Below are 19,329 nucleotides of genomic sequence, written 5' to 3' on the forward strand. Positions count from 1 at the left end.
TCTGCGGAAATTTTCGAACCAGTGCACACCTCGCCACAGACTGAAACAGCCACTCTTGATGCAACCCTACACTGGGACAACTTTTCTTAATATCCTTTCTTCCATATCTGCTAGTCCAGCAACGTTCGTGGGATAGATTATGTGAAGTTTGAAGAGTAGGAGACACTGGCAGGACTGAGGCTGTGAGGATATTCAATAGTAGATGCAGACAAAGAGCTAGATTCCGTCTTCCTAGACTACGGAACAGCGTTCAACGCTGTACCACGTCGTTGAAGATTAACATTATCTCCGAAAATATCTGACTGACTGGAGGATTGTTTGACTAATAGAACCCAGCATGCTATACGTTTCGATCGAGTCAGTCTTCCATAAGCTCTGGAGGGATAACTGAGCTAAGTCTCAAAATGCCCCTTCAATACCTTTTTAGCGTCACGATTAGTTTTTAGCCTATGCTAAATAGTCAAATATTTCCAAATGTTTGAGTAGTTGTGTTAACAGTAAGTTCTACTGGGCGTATATTGATACTCGTACGGCCATCTTGGCTATCAAGGTACTGAATTTACAAGGTGCAGCGTCTCTCCCCTACTGATCGGAGTACATGCCGCAATAAATTCCGGTATATATGTAGCACACTTTTTCGTTAGGGATACTTCCACACACATCAAATAAAAAAGTGGTCCAACTAAAACATTCATATTTCTTTACGTACTACACGAATATGTAATGAAAACAGGCGTTCCTATTTAAAAAAACGCAGTTGATATCCGTTTGACCTATGGCAGCGCTATCTAGCAGGCCAACCATAGCGCCATCTGGTTTCCCCCTTGAAGTAAGACAAGTTTCGTTTTTTGTAAATTTTTCCTTTGGCGCTTATTTCGTGAGATATTTGGCCCGGTCACGATCAATGGACCACCCTGTATATATTAGCCAATTATTTAAAATTTATTCGCTTGACATTGACAAAATATATGTTTTGAGTTAAAAACCGGGTAGTTTTGCGGTTTCATAGGCTGTGGCATGTCACCCATACGTAACGGAGCGACGCTGGAGTACAAAGATGTTTTCATGGTCAAAAGAAATGTTCAAATCTGTGTGAATTCCTAAGGGACCAAACTGCTGAGGTCACCGGTCCCTAGACTGACACACTACTTAAACTAACTTATGCTAAGAAGAACACACACACATGCCCGTGGGAGGACTCGAACCACCGACGGGAGGGGCTGTGCAATCCGTGACATAGCGCCTCAACCGCGCAGCCACTTCGCGTGGCTTTTCAACATTATATTTAAACGTTAAACCGAAAAAGGAAAAAGAGAAAGCAAAAAAAACTGTACGTTGTATACAATTGGTATGTTTGCTTCATTCAAAAAGAGAGAGAGAGAGAGAGAGAGAAGATAATTACTAACAGTGCACCATCTCTCCCCCATGTATTCTAATTACACTGTTCTGCGAAACTTAAGGATGAGCTAGATAAAGTGACATAACGTACTAAGTACTCGACGGAAATGAATGAAAAGCGGGTGCATGGTGCCAGATGACTCCGAGACACGCACTTACAGTTGGACATGTCGTGATGTCTACCAGACTGTAGCGCCAAATTGAAGGAGCGGGAATAGACATAATGTGTTTAGTAACGAGCAGTTACAGTGCACTGTTACTGTATTCTTCATTACAGCATGGCGCGGAGATAACATTTAAATGAGTTCTGAGGGCGAAGAATCATCGGTATATTGAAAGGAGTACGCAGCACGAAGATTGTGATCCAGGCATTTGGTACATAGATGGGGGGCGATTCCAGCCCCAGGCACTGCAGCACGAAATAGAGGAGGTGATCGATCTCGGTGAACTACAGCAGCAGATAGCCGCTGTATTGTACATCAGGCAAGGAGGGACTCGCGTGAAACAGAGGGTACAATTGAAATCAAATATGACAGTAGTGAAAGGCACGAAAATTCACACTCCACAGTGCCACGGTGTTTGCATGCGGATGGTCTCTTTGCCCGACGAGCAGTACTACACATCGGTGGCACCGTTGACGATGGCGCCAGGTGCATAGGGGCTTTACAGACATGGTTTGGGGTTCAATGCTATTCTCTGATGAGATCAGATACAGTCTGAGTACTGATTCTGGACATACCCTCACATGGCGAGAACACGTAACGCAAACAAGAACATTGTGTAACGTTTTGGTAGTCCATGCATAATGCCGCACGGACGTGCTGACCTCCAATATCTTTGAACCCGGCTCACTCGCCAGTCTTTGTTACTGTGATACTGTACTCCTTACTCCAAGTGCGTCTTATCAGGGGTGCATTGGTCTCTGATCTCTTTTTTTTATGAATGACAATGTGCGACCACATCCAATAGCACACCGAGCGAGGTGGCGCACTGTGTAGCACACTCGACTCGCATTCAGAAGGACGACGGTTCAATCCCGCGCCCGGCCACCCTGATTTAGGTTTTCCGTGATTTCCCTAAATCGCTCCAGGCAAATGCCAAGATGGTTCCTTCGAAAAGGCACGGCGGACTTCCTTCCCCGTCCTTTCCTAATTATATGAGATCGAACACCTTGCTGTTTGGCCTCTTCCCCGGAACAACCCAACCCCCAACAGCACAGGTGAGGAGCTCTACGAGCGAAAGGATATTTAGCGAATTGAATAGCCTGAGTGTTACCCTGACTCAAATCCCATTGGGCACATTTGGGATGCCTTGAGGAGACATAACGTTGCACTTCCACATTCATCAACGACCATCTTGCACTTGTCAACTGCACTGGTAGTGAAATGGAACGCCCTAGTACAAGAACTCCTTACTAACCTTGTTGCCAGCATGGAAGCACTTGCAGAGCATGCACTGCTATCTCTCGTGATCATAGACCATACGAAGAACCATGTCACACCATTTGTAATTTTCAGGGAGGCAATCATAAGTCGCACCGTTTCTGTTCATCTCATTGTGTATTTCTCCCAGTTACATTTTTCACTGTACTGCACCAGTTCGTTCTACACATGGTCGAAGTTTCATCCAGCTACTCATATGTCTCTTGGCACTGACACATCATCCGAAAGCTCCTTTCACCCTTAAGTCTGGAACAACAGTGTACGTCAATGATTTGTCAGACAAGAGCGTCAGCACTATAGGATTTCGTCAGGCAGTGTATGTCATTGTCTAGAGTCGCTGGTGACTAATAGAATCCAGTCAGCTATAATGGAAAGGCGAATGTTCCACAGAAATGAAAGTGACAAAGTGACATCGGGAATGCGTCAGGAAGGGTGATAGAACCTCTGATGTTCCCTACATACACCAAAAATTCATCAGATAAGCTCTGCCACATTATAAGATTCTGCGATGACTAGTCTAGTGCCTATAGGGGAGGATCGTCACTCGGTACGATCGAACTTGGACAAAGTTTCCGCTTGGTGTAACGAATAGCAGAGCTCTTTAAGATCTGAAAAAAAACGCAATGCATCTGTCAAGAAATCGCTAGAGCGACCAATTGTAGAGTCCCATTTCTTGGAATCCTTATCAAGCAGCCGTTGTAAAAGACATGGAACGAGTTCAGAGAAAGTGCTGGTGGGGCTGTAACAGGTCGGAATGATTCATACGAAATGTTCGGGGATCGAAAATGCGAGTAGTTAGTAGAAAGACGACGCAGTTCAAGCGAAATTATGTTGGGTAAATTTAGAAAAGATAGTGCAGCGGAATGCGCAGAGTCACTTTTTCTTCGCTTAGTATATGAATGGTACCTTCATAATGCAGATGTGCAGTACTTGACGAAAGAAGGTGAATAACCCAGAAAACATGGTCGGATGTCAGTGAAGCTCCGGGTATGTGCTCAGTATCTCTGTGATAGATAGGAGGGTCATCAGAGCGCATTATTATTGTTACCAGGCTTTGTAGGTTATATAAGAGACGTGAACAGCGTCAGATGTTGAGTGATCACTGTGAAGGAAACAGATACCGCGTACTCCTGTGGGACAGTTTTATCAGCACCTGATTAAAATTGAAAAGGGCCTCATTATGACTCTCCATTTGGCGAGCATATCGACTCGTGCAATATCTAGATCCGTGGGGCATTCGGATCTGAGAATGAGCCGATATTGGACTACATGGAAACATGAGGGCAGGCATACTAGTCGACGTTCCAGTCGACTACGTCTCGCCACCATGATGGAGCATCGCGGTATTTTACACCCAGCAGGTCGTAACCCTTTCACATCTGTGAAGACGGCTGCGTTTGGAGTGTGACAGTGACCAGGAAGCGTGGACTGCCGATTAATGGTGTCGCACTATGTTTAGCGATCAAGCGTGGTTCTGCACTACCCTGGATAACAGTCCTCGGCAAAGATAGCTGCCATGTAGTGAAAGATCCCATTCTTCCAGTGTTTTTGTGACGTACAGCAGTATTACTCCTGATGTGATGGTGTGCGGTGTCATCAGTTACGACTTCAGCTCACGGCTGGTAGTGATTGGAGGAACTCTGTGAGGTGCCAGCTCGAACATCAACTCTGTCTCAGTGCCAGAATCCAGGATATCAAGGACCAGTTACAACAGTTACAGGCGAGATTGTCTCAGAAGGGTGTAACATTACAGGACATATTGGGACATATTGAAGTATTCGATACTGTAGACTTTTAGGGGATGTCGACACAGATATGCAAAATGTAAAGGGAAACTTTGGTGATGTTTAAATATTGTACTGTGTCAATATTAGGACATTTTGCACAGAAAGAACAAAAATAGAATTAATGTAAATATATATTAGTGTTAGTAACCTATTTTCATTCAATTTCGTAATTATATTTCATTTTGTAAAAGAAAGACTCACTGTTTGCTGTAGCTCTGATTAATTGTATAAATTATCAGTTTTGAGCTAAATTATTTCGTATAATATGGACAAGATACTTTTAAAAACTCACCAGCTAAAGAGAAAGTCTGTAAATGAACGTTTAATGCACACTTCTGGAACTTTCTATGGAGAAATTCTATATTATGATCGCAAAAATACGAAAACTTGTGAAAACTGTTTCATAACCTAATTGCAAAAGACGATTTGTATCAAGAAATATTGCTAAAAAGATTTATTTACGTTTTGAAACACGATTTAAATCATTTTACATATAAATAGTTGTTCTAAATCACTCAAGAAATATCCAGAATCAAATGTCAAGATATTTCTGGAAACATCGGTACAAATCTAGTGAAGGTTATCCAGAAGCTGGTAGAAAAATGTTATAAAATCTATTTGGAAATTATGCTTGTAAGAATTTATATGTACTGATCCTTTTACTTACTTTAATCTGTACTAAAATTCTGTAATGTCTAATTTAGTTTTAAGTCGTGAATTGCTACCGTATTGTAAACAAAACATTGTCAAAGACTCTCATTGTTTGGAAAGATATTAATACACCTAGGAGTTGTCAGTTGCCAGTTCGGATATGCAGTGCGGTTAGCTCGGAGAGTCAGTTGTTGAGTCTGTGAAGTCTGTCAGTTCTGTTTGTAAATAAACGTCTGTAATGAAGAGTTACTTGTTGTCGTCAATATAAACTCAAGACCTTTTGCACGAAGCAGACACCTCCTAATGCAACGTTTTAATTTGGTTGAGGAAGCTGGGATCGCTATAAGTGCAAACAAATTGAAGTGGAACGTTTTAATTTGGTGTTGAGGAGCTGAAATGTTATAATGGGATACAACAGTTTGTGACTCCCTTCCCAACGGAACAGGTGCAGACATCTGGGGCAGAGCTGGTGCAACGTCATACCGATAATAAGTGGTATAATAATGCCAAGTAGTTTGTAAACTTGACTCCTCTCAGCCTCTGAAGTTTCATTTCGTTTCGTTTCTTCCCCTCTCTCTGGGTGCTTCACTTCTTATGTTAAGCAGAGAAAATGTAGGGAACAGGTCGTTTGTGGACAGCTCAGTTGGTAAGCTGTGCGGCGTGATTTTTGTCGAGAGTGCGGCACTGCATTACTTCACTGTCTGACCGATGGACAGGTCGTAAGGCGTTTAAGGGTCTTGCATTGCATCATTAGTCTCTAAGGTCGCATGACCTCACAGTATATGACTTTATGTGTGGTGGTTTGTAAAGGACTCCAAGTACAGGGAACATGGAAACATCGAAAACACAACACTTTAACATGCCTAATAAGTAACGGGAAATCGTTGGCATTAAAAATAGCTGCCACTCGTCTCGGTATCGTTAAGTACAAGACCTGAATGGCTTTCAAAGGAATCGCACACTGTTACTCCTGCAAAATACTGACAAGTTCACCTAACGATAATGAAGATTGATAGAGACTTCACACCCTTCTCTCCAAAGTAGACCGCAAAGGCCCAATAATATCGAGATCCGATGACTGCGGTCACCAGGGGAGATGTGATAATGCATCCTGTTTGAACACAGGGCTCTGTCGTCTTGGAACAAGGCATCTTCAATGGGAAACAAACGTTTCATCGTGAGATGTAGCTCATCAGCCAAAATGGTCGCATAATCCTTCCCAGTAATGTGAGTTTGCAAAGAAAGCACGGATCCCCTGGAATTCCACAATATGGCTGCCCAAATCATCACCGAATCCCCGCCATGTTTCACTATTCGGATTTAAACTCAGCCGGATGTTGGAAAACTGTGAAACACGACTCAACGGACCACTTGCCAGTCTTTCATTGCTACACACTGCAGGCTTTATGCCTTCGACACCATGTTTTCCTGCTACGGAATTTTTCATCACTAATGAGTGGTTTCAGAATTTCAGGTCGTCCTACGATTCCCTGCTTATGGAGCATCCTTCGTGTCCTTTGGTGCTGACAGGGTACTCGAGTGCGACATTCGGTTCTGCAATGACTTTTGCATCTTTCATCCACTTATTTTTCGTCACAATCCTCTTCAGTAACCAACCGTCACGATCAGTCAGCACACGATTTCATCCGCGTCTTAACTTAGCGGATGATGTTTTTCCGCTTTCCCCTTACGCGGAATAAATCTTCGATAAGATGCCTTTTGAAACACCAAAAACTTCGGATATCTTGGTTACAGAAGCACCTACCACAAGAGTATCAACAATTTGAGCATCTTCGAATGCACAGAGGTCCGAGGGGCGCACTACACAGAACAGTATTATGACCACCACTGATCGAGCGAGGTGGTACAGTGGTTATCACACTGGTCTCGTGCCATTCTTATTTAAGTTTTCCGTTATTTCTCTAATTCCGGGATGGTTCCTTTGAAAGGGCACAGCCGACTTTCTTACCCATCCTCTAATCCGATGCGACCGATGACGTAGCTGTTTCGTTCCCTCCCCCAAATCAACCAACCAATCAACCACGACTGACACTTTCAACGCACTGAAGACGTTGCACAGGTGTCGTTAGTTGTCAAATTCATTCATTTTCAAGCATGCATTTCTAACAGTGTTTTCATCTTTTTGTCCATCCCCTGTATTTGCATTCACTACGAACAACATTGGAGGCTGCATAGCAACAGCAGTAAAAGCTGTAACTCCAGAATTGCTCGCAAAAGTACGGGTGGAGTTGGCATATCGTCATTTCGTCTGACTCACTAAAGTCAACAACAGGCCCCTTCATACCTCGTCTCCGAGAGCACCAGTAGATCGCAAACGACAAAAGCCGACAAGGTGTAAGGTATCTAACGAAATAATACCTAGAAATTCTCCACTCGTCAAAATTCTTTCTCAACACCTGTCCACCAGGTTTAAATGTAGAACGGCTAGAGAGTCTATACGGATAGCTAAGTGAAAACTGTTTGCAGGCCAAGTTCTGTAGAATCAGATTGACACAACCAGTTGCAAGAAAAATCTTGAACAGCCTCAACCATAATATAACCAGCCATGCAATGAGGTTTTGTACGCAGTGCAGAATGTGACTGTGGTGCAATGGAGAAAACTGTACGACACAGTGTTTAATTGGAAGATTTCAAGTGGGCTAGAAGGATATAATAAAGGCCTCTCCAAAACTAATTACATGGCTAAGTTCCCTAGACATAACATTTCTTGAGGAACTGGTATATCAATACCTCAGTAAATGTTCACTCCGAATTATTTCATACTCGTTTTGTTAATATTTTCGAAAGTTTCCTTTACGTGTACTTTTCCTGTTTTACATATGTCAAGTATTTGCTGTTGTTTTCCCACAAGCTATATAAATAAATAAATAAATATTGCCCAGCAAAGAAAACCGAGGACCTGGCCAGAGCGGCAGCACCATTTCGTTTAGTGAGGAGAGAATGGAGGGAGGAAAGAAGTGTCAGAATACACTTCGGCAGTGCAAAAAGTGAGCTGCCACGCGCGCTACACGTCTGTACGCCTATGAGCTACGTAGCGCAACAAATAGTAACATTGACTACCACTTGTGTTGGAGGGTACCGCTTGTACACTGTCACTTCGACAGCACTTACTCGCAGTGTAATGTGTAAGAATCGCTTCTTTGTCTGAACAATCCACTGGCGGCACTAATTCTGTTGCTCCATTCTTCCACAAGATTGTAACGGAGTGTGATTGTTTTTAACTTCATTGATCACCCAAAACTTTACGACTGAATGTTTCCCGTTTCCGTTTCGGGCAGATAACAGGATAAGGAAAGAATGTAAGCGGAACAGAGACGAATAGAGATTTATTGTAGCGACGATACGGGCCCCAAATGGGGAAATCAACTTACATAAGCAGCTTAGAAAAAATTATGGTCCGAGCGTCTGAGAAATGGCGTAACTGATCGATTGGTTGCTTGCTAGTGTCGCGAGCATCTATGGAAAGTGGGTGAACGACGTTGAGGCCACAAATAGACGACAAAGTGTAGAACGTACACACCTCATCGCAGAACTTGGAAATCGGAGGCTTGCCAGCAATGTAAAGTAGGACAGTTGGCGACCTGTGGCCGATCTGAGGACATAATGGAATGCTGGGGCAGGCACAAGAATTTTGGATTACAGAATTCAGAGAATGATGTTGAGCATGGGGCTCCGTAGCAGATGACTCCCAGGAGTTTCTGTGTTGACCCAACGACACCGACAATTATGATTCTAAGGGCATGGAATTATGGAGCTTGTACCGTGTATAAGTAGAAACGTGTTGCCTGGTATGATGAATGACGTTTCTTGTAGCACCAGCAACATGGGCTTGATGAGATATGCTGTCATCCTAGAGAACTGCTGTTAAAACCATGTATCGCACGGACACAAGCTGGCGGGGGCAGTATTATGCAGTGGAGGATATTCACGCCAGCTTCCACTGAGCGTTGGTACTAATGCAGGAGCCTTGACTGTTGTGGACTACGGGAACATTATTGCGAACAGTTTACATCCCTTCATACTTCCTGTCTGTTCTAACGGCGATGGGATTTTCTAGCAGGATAACAATGTCAAAAGACCAGAAGGGAGGTACAGTAGTTTGACGAGTGAGCATCTGCACTCTCGTTGATTTCTTTACCACAGAATTCACCTGTTCCGAAACAGTGGAACACATCCGAGATGCTATCGTGATACACTTCCACACCCAGAAACCACTGATCAGTAATTTACGAGAGTTGAGCGACATGTCCACAGACATCTGGTATTATATACCTCTGGAAACCTGCCAAACACTTGTCGAATCCACACCACGCCAAACTGCTGCTATACGGGATCTCCCAGGAGGAATGATCAACATTCATTGATATAACAGAAACGATCATTCTCTTTTGTCTAGTACATACGGGCTGTAAATTGCACGCTTTAAGAGCTATGTGCAGGTCTTCATCTTCGATACTGTGAAAGAAACCACTTCAACTGCAAGCTGTTTTCCATATTTTAACATGTGGCGGTATAGATCAAAAGAAGAAGGAAATGTCCAGTAAACATGGGTTCTAAAGAGCATATCTTAAGCGCTATGAACTTTTGTTCCTCCACTACTCGGAAACACACCTCTACTGAACAAATATTCATAGATCGTAAGGTATGCATTTTAGAGTACGTGATTGATATATAGTTTTTTCTTGTTTTGGTACATACCACCTTCCCAAAAAATTGTACTCTGACATCAGAAATTCCACAGATCGCTGCCTGACCTGCGTTATAGGGCTGCCCAGCCTCCGACCTACAAGTCCTCTGATGAGACGTGGGTGTCCAACACTTTGTGCCTACTTACGGTTTCAGCATCCTTCAGCCGCTTTCCACAGAAGCTCATGACGGTAACATGCGGAAACCTGGCCAGCTTGACCATTCAGAGATTCTGAGTCATGTGGTGTTCCTCAAGATTCCATCTTGGGTCCATTGCTTTTTCGTGCGTACATAATTGACCTCTTGTCTGTTACACTGCCAGATCCTAAATTTGTTTTGTTTGCAGATGATACAAACATTGCAAGAAGTAGCAAGTCAAGCACAGATTTAGACATATCTACTAATCAAATTTTCACTGACATTAATAAATGGTTTAAAGCTAATTCACTGTCATTAAACTTTGAAACGATCTACTATATGCAGTTCAGAATCTATAAGAGATTTTCTTCCAGCATGTGTATAACATATGAAGATATGCAGATCGAAGAGCTTAACAGTGTTAAAGTTTTGGGATTACATCTTGATAATAAATACAGTTGGGAAGGGCATACCACAGAATTGCTTAAGCGCCTAAACAAGTCTGAATTTGCAGTGAGAATGATGTCAGATGTAGCGGATATAAAAATAAAAAAAACTTGCATACTTTGCTTACTTTCATTCTATTATGTTATATGGGATCATATTCTGGGGTAACTCATCAAACTGAGCAAAACCTTTTTGGATGCAAAAACGTGTGACAAGAACAATTTGTGGCGGAAATTCAAGAATATCATGTAAAAACCTGTTCTTGAAACTTTGTATTCTAACCATTGCTTCTCAGTATATTTATTCCTTAATGGAATTTTTGTAAGTAATATATCTCTATTTCCAACCAATAGCTCAGTACATAATAACTATACTAGGAATAAAGACCTAAAATGACTTACCTTAGTCCAAAAAGGGGTCAAATATTCACGAACACACATTTTCAATAAATTGCCAGCAATCATTAAAAACTTGGTTTCAGATAAAGCATGGTTTAAACAGAGTTTAAAAGACATTTTGATAGGCAACACCTTCTACTCTATACACGAATATCTTAACAGCGACTGTTAAGCCAGCTTAAGTAACAATGTCTGTTAGATTTCAGTTTTGACAGCACTTGGTCACAACAGTCAAAATTAGATATTTTGTGTATAATAATTTTATTAATAGTGTATGACAATGTTTCATTCTGACAGCGTATTAATTCTGCAAATATTTTCCGCTCCTGTTTACTGTATTTTATTCACCTATTTCGAAAATCTCCTGACAAATGATCAGGGTATCAAGTATTATAATCAAATGTTGTATGTTTTTGATGTTATAATTTCTGACATGTTCCACACCCACGAGAATCATCTCATATTTTGGGTCTATCGAACGACAAATGTATCTAATCTAATCCAACAATCTGCCCTTTGTCATAATCACTTGTGACGGTCGCTTTCCCCACTTGCAGCGCATATAGTCACTAGAATGTTTCCCCATTCGTCTCTGCTTGGCTTATGCACTCTCACTTGCCTGCACAACTACCAGTGTTATATAATCTCCTGGTGGGCAGAGGTCATAATACACTACTGACCATTAAAATTCCTACACCACGAAGATGACGTGCTACACACGCGAAATTTAACCGACAGGAAGAAGATGCTGTGATATGCAAATCATTAGTTTTTCAGAGCATTCACACAAAGTTTGCGCCGGTGGCGACACCTACAACTGCTGACACGAGGAAAGTTTCCAACCGATTTCTCATACACAAACAGCAGTTGACCGGCGTTGCCTGATGAAACGTTGTTGTGATGCCTCGTGTAAGGAGGAGAAATGCGTACCATCACGTTTCCGACTTTGTTAATGGTCGGATTGTAGCCTAGCGGGATTGCGGTTTATCCTGTCGCGACATTGCTGCTCGCGTTGGTCGAGATCCAATGACTGTTAGTAGAATATGGAATCGTTGGGTTCAGGAGGGTAATACGGAACGCCGTACTGAATCCCAACGACCTCGTATCAATAGCAATCGGATGACAGGCATCTTAACCGCATGGTGTAATCGATCGTGCAGCCACGTCTCGATCCCTGAGTCAACAGATGGGGACGTTTGCAAGGTAACAATGATCTGCACGAACAGTTGGACGACGTTTGTAGCAGCATCGACTATCAGCTTGGAGACCATGGCTGCGTTTACCATTGACGCCCCATCACAGACAGGAGCGCCTGCGACGGTGTGCTCAACGACGAAACTGGGTCCACGAATGGCAAAACGTCATTTTTTCGGATGAATCCAGGTTCTGTTTACAGCATCGTTATGGTCACACCCGTGTTTGGCGACATCGCGGTAAACGCACATTGGATGCGTGTATTCGTCATAGCCATAGTGGGGTACAACGCGGAATGATGGTATGGGGTGCCATTGGTTACACGTCTCGGTCACCTCTTGTTCGCACTGACGGCACTTCGAACAGTTGACGTTACATTTCAAACGTGTTACGACCTGTGGCTCTACCCTTCATTCGATCCCTGCAAAACCCTACATTTCAGCAGGATAATGCACGACCGCATGTTGCAGGTCCTGTACGGGCCTTTCTGGATACAGAAAAGTTCGACTGCTACCCTGGCCAGCACATTCTCCAGATCTCTCACCAATTAAAAATGTCTGGTCAATGGTGGCCGAGCAACTGGCTCGTCACAATACGCCAGTCACTACTCTTGATGAACTGTGTTATTGTGTTGAAGCTGCATGGGCAGCTGTACCTGTACACGCCATCCAAGCTCTGTTTGACTCAATGCCTAGGCGCATCAAGGCCAGAGGTGGTTGTTATGGGTACTGATTTCTCAGGATCTATGCACCCAAATTGCGTGAAAATGTAATCACATGTCAGTTCTAGTATATGATATTTGTCCAATGAATTCCTGTTTACATTCTGCATTTCTTCTTGGTGTAGCAGTTTTAATGGCCAGTAGTGTACTTTGGCTGATGAGTGCATATGCCGTCCCTTGTTAACGTAATTCTCGAAGTATGCCATCCCAAGTTATCACCACTTAATCTAACATGCCATACGCACCCTAAGGGGCACACTGCGGACAGACGTGGCCGAACAACGCAACTGGCTGGTGAGTCACGTGATAACGCTGACTCACGCTACTGCGCATCGGCCCATCGGCCGAATTCTTGCTTGGGCGCCACTGTGGGACTGGTCGAGACTTACCTGTAGTGGAGTGGCAGCGGCAGCAGCAGCAGCAGGGAGAGTCTACTGCTGGCCTCAGTGGTAGCCGTTGGTGAACGCCGCTGGGATGAGCGGCCCCTGCGAAACGAAGCCATGTGTCAGCTGCGCAACTTCGCCAGCTGTTCAGAGTGTAAGTATATTGGCGACAAAGCTCTCCGTGCAGAAATGTTAGGTGCAAACAGACCGTGGCGGTACCGTATCTGTGTAGAAGCTGTCAGTATTGCGAGTGTTCTCGATTGTAACCTGACCTTTCGGATGACCGGCATCACAGGTGCGGGTGAGTGAAAGCTATGAACATAAACACTTACATATCATACACTTCCGTCAAAGAGGGCATGCACCAAAACTTACGTGGTTTATATTTATAATTGCGGTATGTAGCATATTTCAAGATAATTAACTTCCAGTCTTAAATCCACTATGTTAAAAAATTGCTAGGGAAGACAACGGAAAATTCACAGTACTCCGATCTTGTCAATAACTAATTATGGAACTGAATATTATGACTACGAAACACTTCGTGGTTCCGTTTTAGTCCACCTTGCTACTGTTTCCTTGTTGTTCCTTGAGATGGTTAATATCCACATACATGGGTAAATTAAACGGCACAGAAAATGAACTGACAATGAGTCATATAATCATTGCAGTACAGAAGTATTAGAGCTGTATCAGCAGAATGCTTATAATCAAAGTTGTACTGAAGGATGGTGTCAAACCTCTTAGTAGAACCGATTGAAGTATATATCATTAATAACAGAAATAAGCAACAATAATAGAAACAAGAATAGTTTACTGTATGATTATATGATAGCAGAACAAACACTTGTAGCAGCTGCTTCTGTAAAATATCTGGGAGTATGCATACGGAACGATTTGAAGTGGAATGAAAATATAAAATTAATTGTTGGTAAATCGGGTGCCAGGTTGAGGTTCATTGGGAGAGTCCTTAGAAAATGTAGTCCATCAACAAAGGAGGTGGCTTACAAAACACTCGTACGACCTATACTTGCTCATCCATGTGGGATCAGTACGAGGTCGGGTTGACAGAGGAGATAGAGAAGATCCAAAGAAGAGCGGCGCGTTTCGTCACAGGGATATTTGGTAAGCGTGATAGGTTTACGGAGATGTTTAGCAAACTCAAGTGGCAGACTTTGCAAGAGAGGCGCTCTGCATCGCGGTGTAGCTTGCTGTCCAGGTTTCGAGAGGGTGCGTTTCTGGATCAGGTATCGAATACATTGCTTCCCCCTACTTATACCTCTCGAGGAGATCACGAATGTAAAATTATTGAGATTCGAGCGCGCACGGGGGCTTTGCCGCAGTCGTTCTTCCCGCGAACCATACGCGACTGGAACAGGAAAGGGAGGTAATGAAGGTGGCACGTAAAGTGCCCTCCGCCACACACCGTTGGGTGGCTTGCGGAGTATAAATGTAGATTTAGATAGCGTTACGTAAAATCTGACTTTTGTACATTTTTAGTGCAGTAATGTGATCATTGTAAGTAAGTATTGTAAAGTAATTTTCTGTTTGGTGACGTGTAGCTACAGTAGCCGAAGAATTATGGTATGTACCTAAGCGTATTGCGCAGGGTGGTTGTAATTAAACTTTCTCTACTTGGACCAGTGTAGACGGAAAACTATCTATCGTTCGGTTATCCAGCTTTATAGGAGTGAAGTTGAGACTGTGCGCTGCAGGATTTGCGTTGTCAGTAGTGTCAGACTTGCCTTTAGGCTACTGCTGCGGCGACGTAGGGTTGAAACACAAACGTTACAGTTGCAGACAGTCAACGCGAGTCTGGACAAGGTGAACAGGGGTTTAGTCGTAAAGCTCTTTTATCAAAACAACAGCACGAGTGTTGCTGCTCTTCTCGTGTATCGACGCATTAAAAAAGAAAAAGGACAACGGAAAGGTTCTCTTTTCCGCACCAGGGCTGGAAAACATGAATTAGAAGTTCGAATTAACTGGCGATTTGGAAACTGCTGCTAGGAGAGATCGATGTATAATTGCGCCAACAATTTTTGAAAAAGTTACTCTTTCCATGATTCAGAATGCTGGGTGCAATGTGCGATCATGAAGTAGTGCACGAGCTCTGTCACGACGGCTGAAAATTAGCTGAGCCACCAATCGAAAAGGGCTGCGAACAAATGAGAAATGGTTTCTGTACAAATTTTCAGGATCTCTGGAATGCAGATGATCATCATATTGAACAACGTTTTCAACCTGGAACGTAAACATGGTTCGGAATTAGGAAATGTTATTATCTTATGTGGCAATTAAAATGTGTTTATTTCAATGGTCTTTCGCAGGTCCTTGAAAACGTTTGCACAACGTTTCATTCTCCAACGATGACTCGGTTTTCATAGGGCCCCCTCTCAAGTAGCCAAATGTTAATTATAAGCACCCTTTACATTTATATGTTTCGTGATTAGTTTCTTATCACATTTTAAATGGAAATTTTTTAAGATTTCTTTCTCACTCCACATCCATGAGAACTATATTAGATGGGATCTATGGAAGTGGCATCAGCACATCGACATTTTATTCTGTATTTGGTGATGTACATTTGGTTTATTGATTTATGTCTTGTTGATCTCCTCGCTGTGAATCTGTGGAACAATTAGGATACCTATGCTAATCGAATGTAAATGGAAAAATATTGCAAAATATTTCAAGCTCTATTGCCAAAGTATGTCACAGAAATACAGGGTGTTTCAGAATTATCCTTAAAACTTTGATCACATGTATTTCAGAAATCTGGGTACATAGAAAGGTGTGTTTTAATACATAATGTTCACAAACACCTAAAGTTTTGGTCCTTTATTTTCATGTTAATTATTGGCGGAAACGGCCACCCCTCCCCTTCCCAGCAGATAGCATAACTAGATAGGTTGATAGAGGCCAAATCTGACACACAGGTCCACCGTAACTTTCGGACACTTTATAGAAGCACGTCCGACAATCAGGTACAGGAATCAGACACAAGCTAAAGTAATCCTGAAGTGTCATGAAGAGGACGAGTTCTTTGCGTCAGAGCACGAGTAACGAAGATATGGAGCAGATGCGACAGGCATTTATTTGTAGGACAACCAAATCAATGAGTCAAGCGTCTCGATAGTTGCATCTGCCAACAACCATGGTGCAGAGGGAGTTACACAACAGACTGAAGATCAGGCCTATAAGGTGCAGTTGATACACGCACTTCAACCTGACGACAGGCGAAAGTATAAAGAATTTCCGTGAGAGATTTTGAGTCTCATCGATGACGACACAGACTATCTGAGAAACGTAATTTCCACGAACTAAACTTGATTTCATGTCCCGTGAAGACAAATGGACACATGATAGTGTGGTGGGACCGTTTTTCTTTGAGAAGGCGTTAATAACCTCGACTGTTTGTCTGGACATTTAGGAACAGCGTGCATATGCACAGGTCGAAGAACTGCAAGTTGATATCATGCTGCCACTGTATGGTTCCCCTCGTCACTGAGCCACGATCATTAGGAAAGGCTTTGGCCGACACACTGATAGGCAAGGAAGGACCCATTTCCTGGCCCCCATAATCTCCAGACATAATCCCATTAGATTTTTTTGTTTGGGGCTTTGTGAAGGACACCAGTGCGGGAACTGCAGGAACTGTGAGCTCTCAAGACGGCAGCACTTTAACGATATGCTAGGCCAGACATGGGAGGAACTGCAAAATGGTTAGCTATTCTGCGCGCTATGCATATCGTACAGGCTGAAGTCTGATCAACGCCGACTAAACCCTTAAGTATGTGTGAACATTACGTCACAAACATCACCATTTTATCTATCCTCATTTCTGGCACACACGTGATCAAAGTTCTAAAGATCATTTTGAAAAACCATGTAGGGCATAGATCGCACACTTCTCTCCGGGGCTTGAGGTATTAGCTTATACATCATAGAAGCTTTCACAAGTGTTTGAAACCTCTCGTATCATTGCCCAAAGTAGACTAAAAGTCTCTGTTCCAATTGCAGGTCGGCCTCTCGTCAGTGGATAAACTGTATTTCTCGAAAGTGAGGTGTGGATATGCGTAGACGCATCGCACGCTTTGGTGGGCCACTCTCAAGGACCCTGGACAGTGCTCGATTTGCAGGCGTGTTAATGACATTGCGACTTCCCTCACTGGCGGAAAGGAGCTACTGAGGTAGTTTTATCCCTCATACCCTCCTACTAATTCTCCTACTCACGCAGTATCATTGCATGTAGAGGGAAGGCATATTTTACTACAGAATGAATTTCGCACGCGTCCTTGACTTCGGCATCTGCCACCCCTTTTCAGTTAACTCTTTTGCAGTTTGGCACGCAACAGAATAACGCCTCTTTGTCTAGTTTTTGTGGGCGGCGATGGAAGTATTGGGTAATATGGACTGCATTCTCTGCTGAGTTCTTTAATTACTGATAGTCCTAATTTCATTTATAAAGAAATATTATTTTTACCATGGTGGACACTCCAGTCAATATTCTGTACGATCTTCCCTTATAATTATGCAAAGTTGTAGGAGAAGAAGATCCAAATAAATTTAATTACATAAATACTGCACCACAACAGTGGTGGAGAAGTGCAACGCATTTTAGCGTACACAAGTGGCCTTGTCTTTCCTAGTATTTCAAAACTAGGAAACACCACTACAGCTGTCTGCCCAGAGGACGTAAGGCATGCGCAATTGCACCATTTCCTGCAAATTAATGAAAGACAGCAGAGAAGTGGTAAATTCGCAGAGAAAGAACAATATGGATGGGAAACGCCGAAATCTCATGACAAAGGACTGCCGAGATGAGAGGATGAAATTGCTTACTGTTGGCGAAGAATGAGCTGTGTCGATTGCAAATGACACAGCCCGTCACACTATTTTCACTCGTCAAAGATGATCATATCCAACATAAAGACGTGAGAGAATATTACAACTGTTTCTCGACCTTTTAAGTGGCTTCCACGGGGGGTTTCAGTTGTGAGGTAACACCACAAATGCGTCAGCATATTTTGAGAAGGAATGTACAAACTTATGGCGTACTCAGCGTTTGTGATAACCTTTTCCCTATCCAGAAAGACTGTTCGGACAGTACGTAACTCGGGAATGTCTACGTCCTGTGATATTCGACAGAGGTTTCTAGGACATCATCACACGCCTTCACATTGCATTACCTCCCACCTGCACACAGAAAACTGGTGAGAATGCTAGGAGTCGAACCATATACTACTCACTAATGTACAGCACCAGCTCAGCTTATATAGTGAAGCCGCCAAGATGGCTTTTTGTGGCCTTCTCCAAGATAAAATCTTCTGCCAAGGTTCTCAAGTGCTTTCAATGAGTTATTCACATCGGATATAAAGTGAGCTGGAGTGAAATCATATATTTAGATACGTAATCCCAGAACATGCATACAACATCTAACAAAAATTAACACCCTCATATAAGACGCTTGAAATTTTCGTTACAAGACATACAGGAGTTAGGAAAAAAATGGCTCATTTCTGATGGTTATTTTGCTACTTACAGGAAGCGAGAGTGGGATTGCAAATCAACTAAAGTCTCTCAATAGAGAAAGACGACTGGGAGTGATTCGATTTCTTTTCGTTCTACATACACTGTGTGAAAGAGCTCGCTCTTCTTCTAACAGGAGACAGTCAAAGGTCGCTAAAGGAACGAAGCATTCCAGGCAATTGCAAAAATTCACAGGTCTTTCGACTTTTCAATGGTCGCCGAACACACAACTGTAGCCTTATAACGTTGAAGTTATTACATCACCGGCTGTATGAGGCGTTTAATCCGCAGCGTGTGGACCTAACATTCAGGTTATTGTGAACATCAACTGTAATGGTTATATCAATATTCTAGGAGACGAACTGTTACCCTTTCTTCTATGTCTTCACGATGAGTGTGCTGTGGACACTACCGTCTTGACACTACCATCTTCCGAAACAACCACAGCAGTGTATACAGGGCTGCACGCATAGATTCCTGGTCAGACGAACACTCTGATACCCCTTTGCACTACCAATGGGTCTCTAAATCACA

At 42.9% G+C, this 19,329-nt stretch overlaps 1 protein-coding gene across 1 annotated transcript in view; it reads right to left on the reverse strand.

The window, feature by feature from the left end:
- Nucleotides 1-19,329, reverse strand: part of LOC126283425 (RNA-binding protein Musashi homolog Rbp6) — a 1,171,251-nt gene that overhangs the window by 9,188 nt on the left and 1,142,734 nt on the right. The window contains exon 13 of the mRNA XM_049982271.1: nt 13,273-13,368. Coding sequence (XP_049838228.1) covers nt 13,327-13,368 — 42 coding nt within the window. The 3' untranslated portion in view covers nt 13,273-13,326. The remainder of the gene's footprint in view (nt 1-13,272; nt 13,369-19,329) is intronic.

Source organism: Schistocerca gregaria, chromosome 1, assembly GCF_023897955.1.
Source record: "Schistocerca gregaria isolate iqSchGreg1 chromosome 1, iqSchGreg1.2, whole genome shotgun sequence".
Taxonomy (NCBI): Eukaryota; Metazoa; Arthropoda; class Insecta; order Orthoptera; family Acrididae; genus Schistocerca; species Schistocerca gregaria.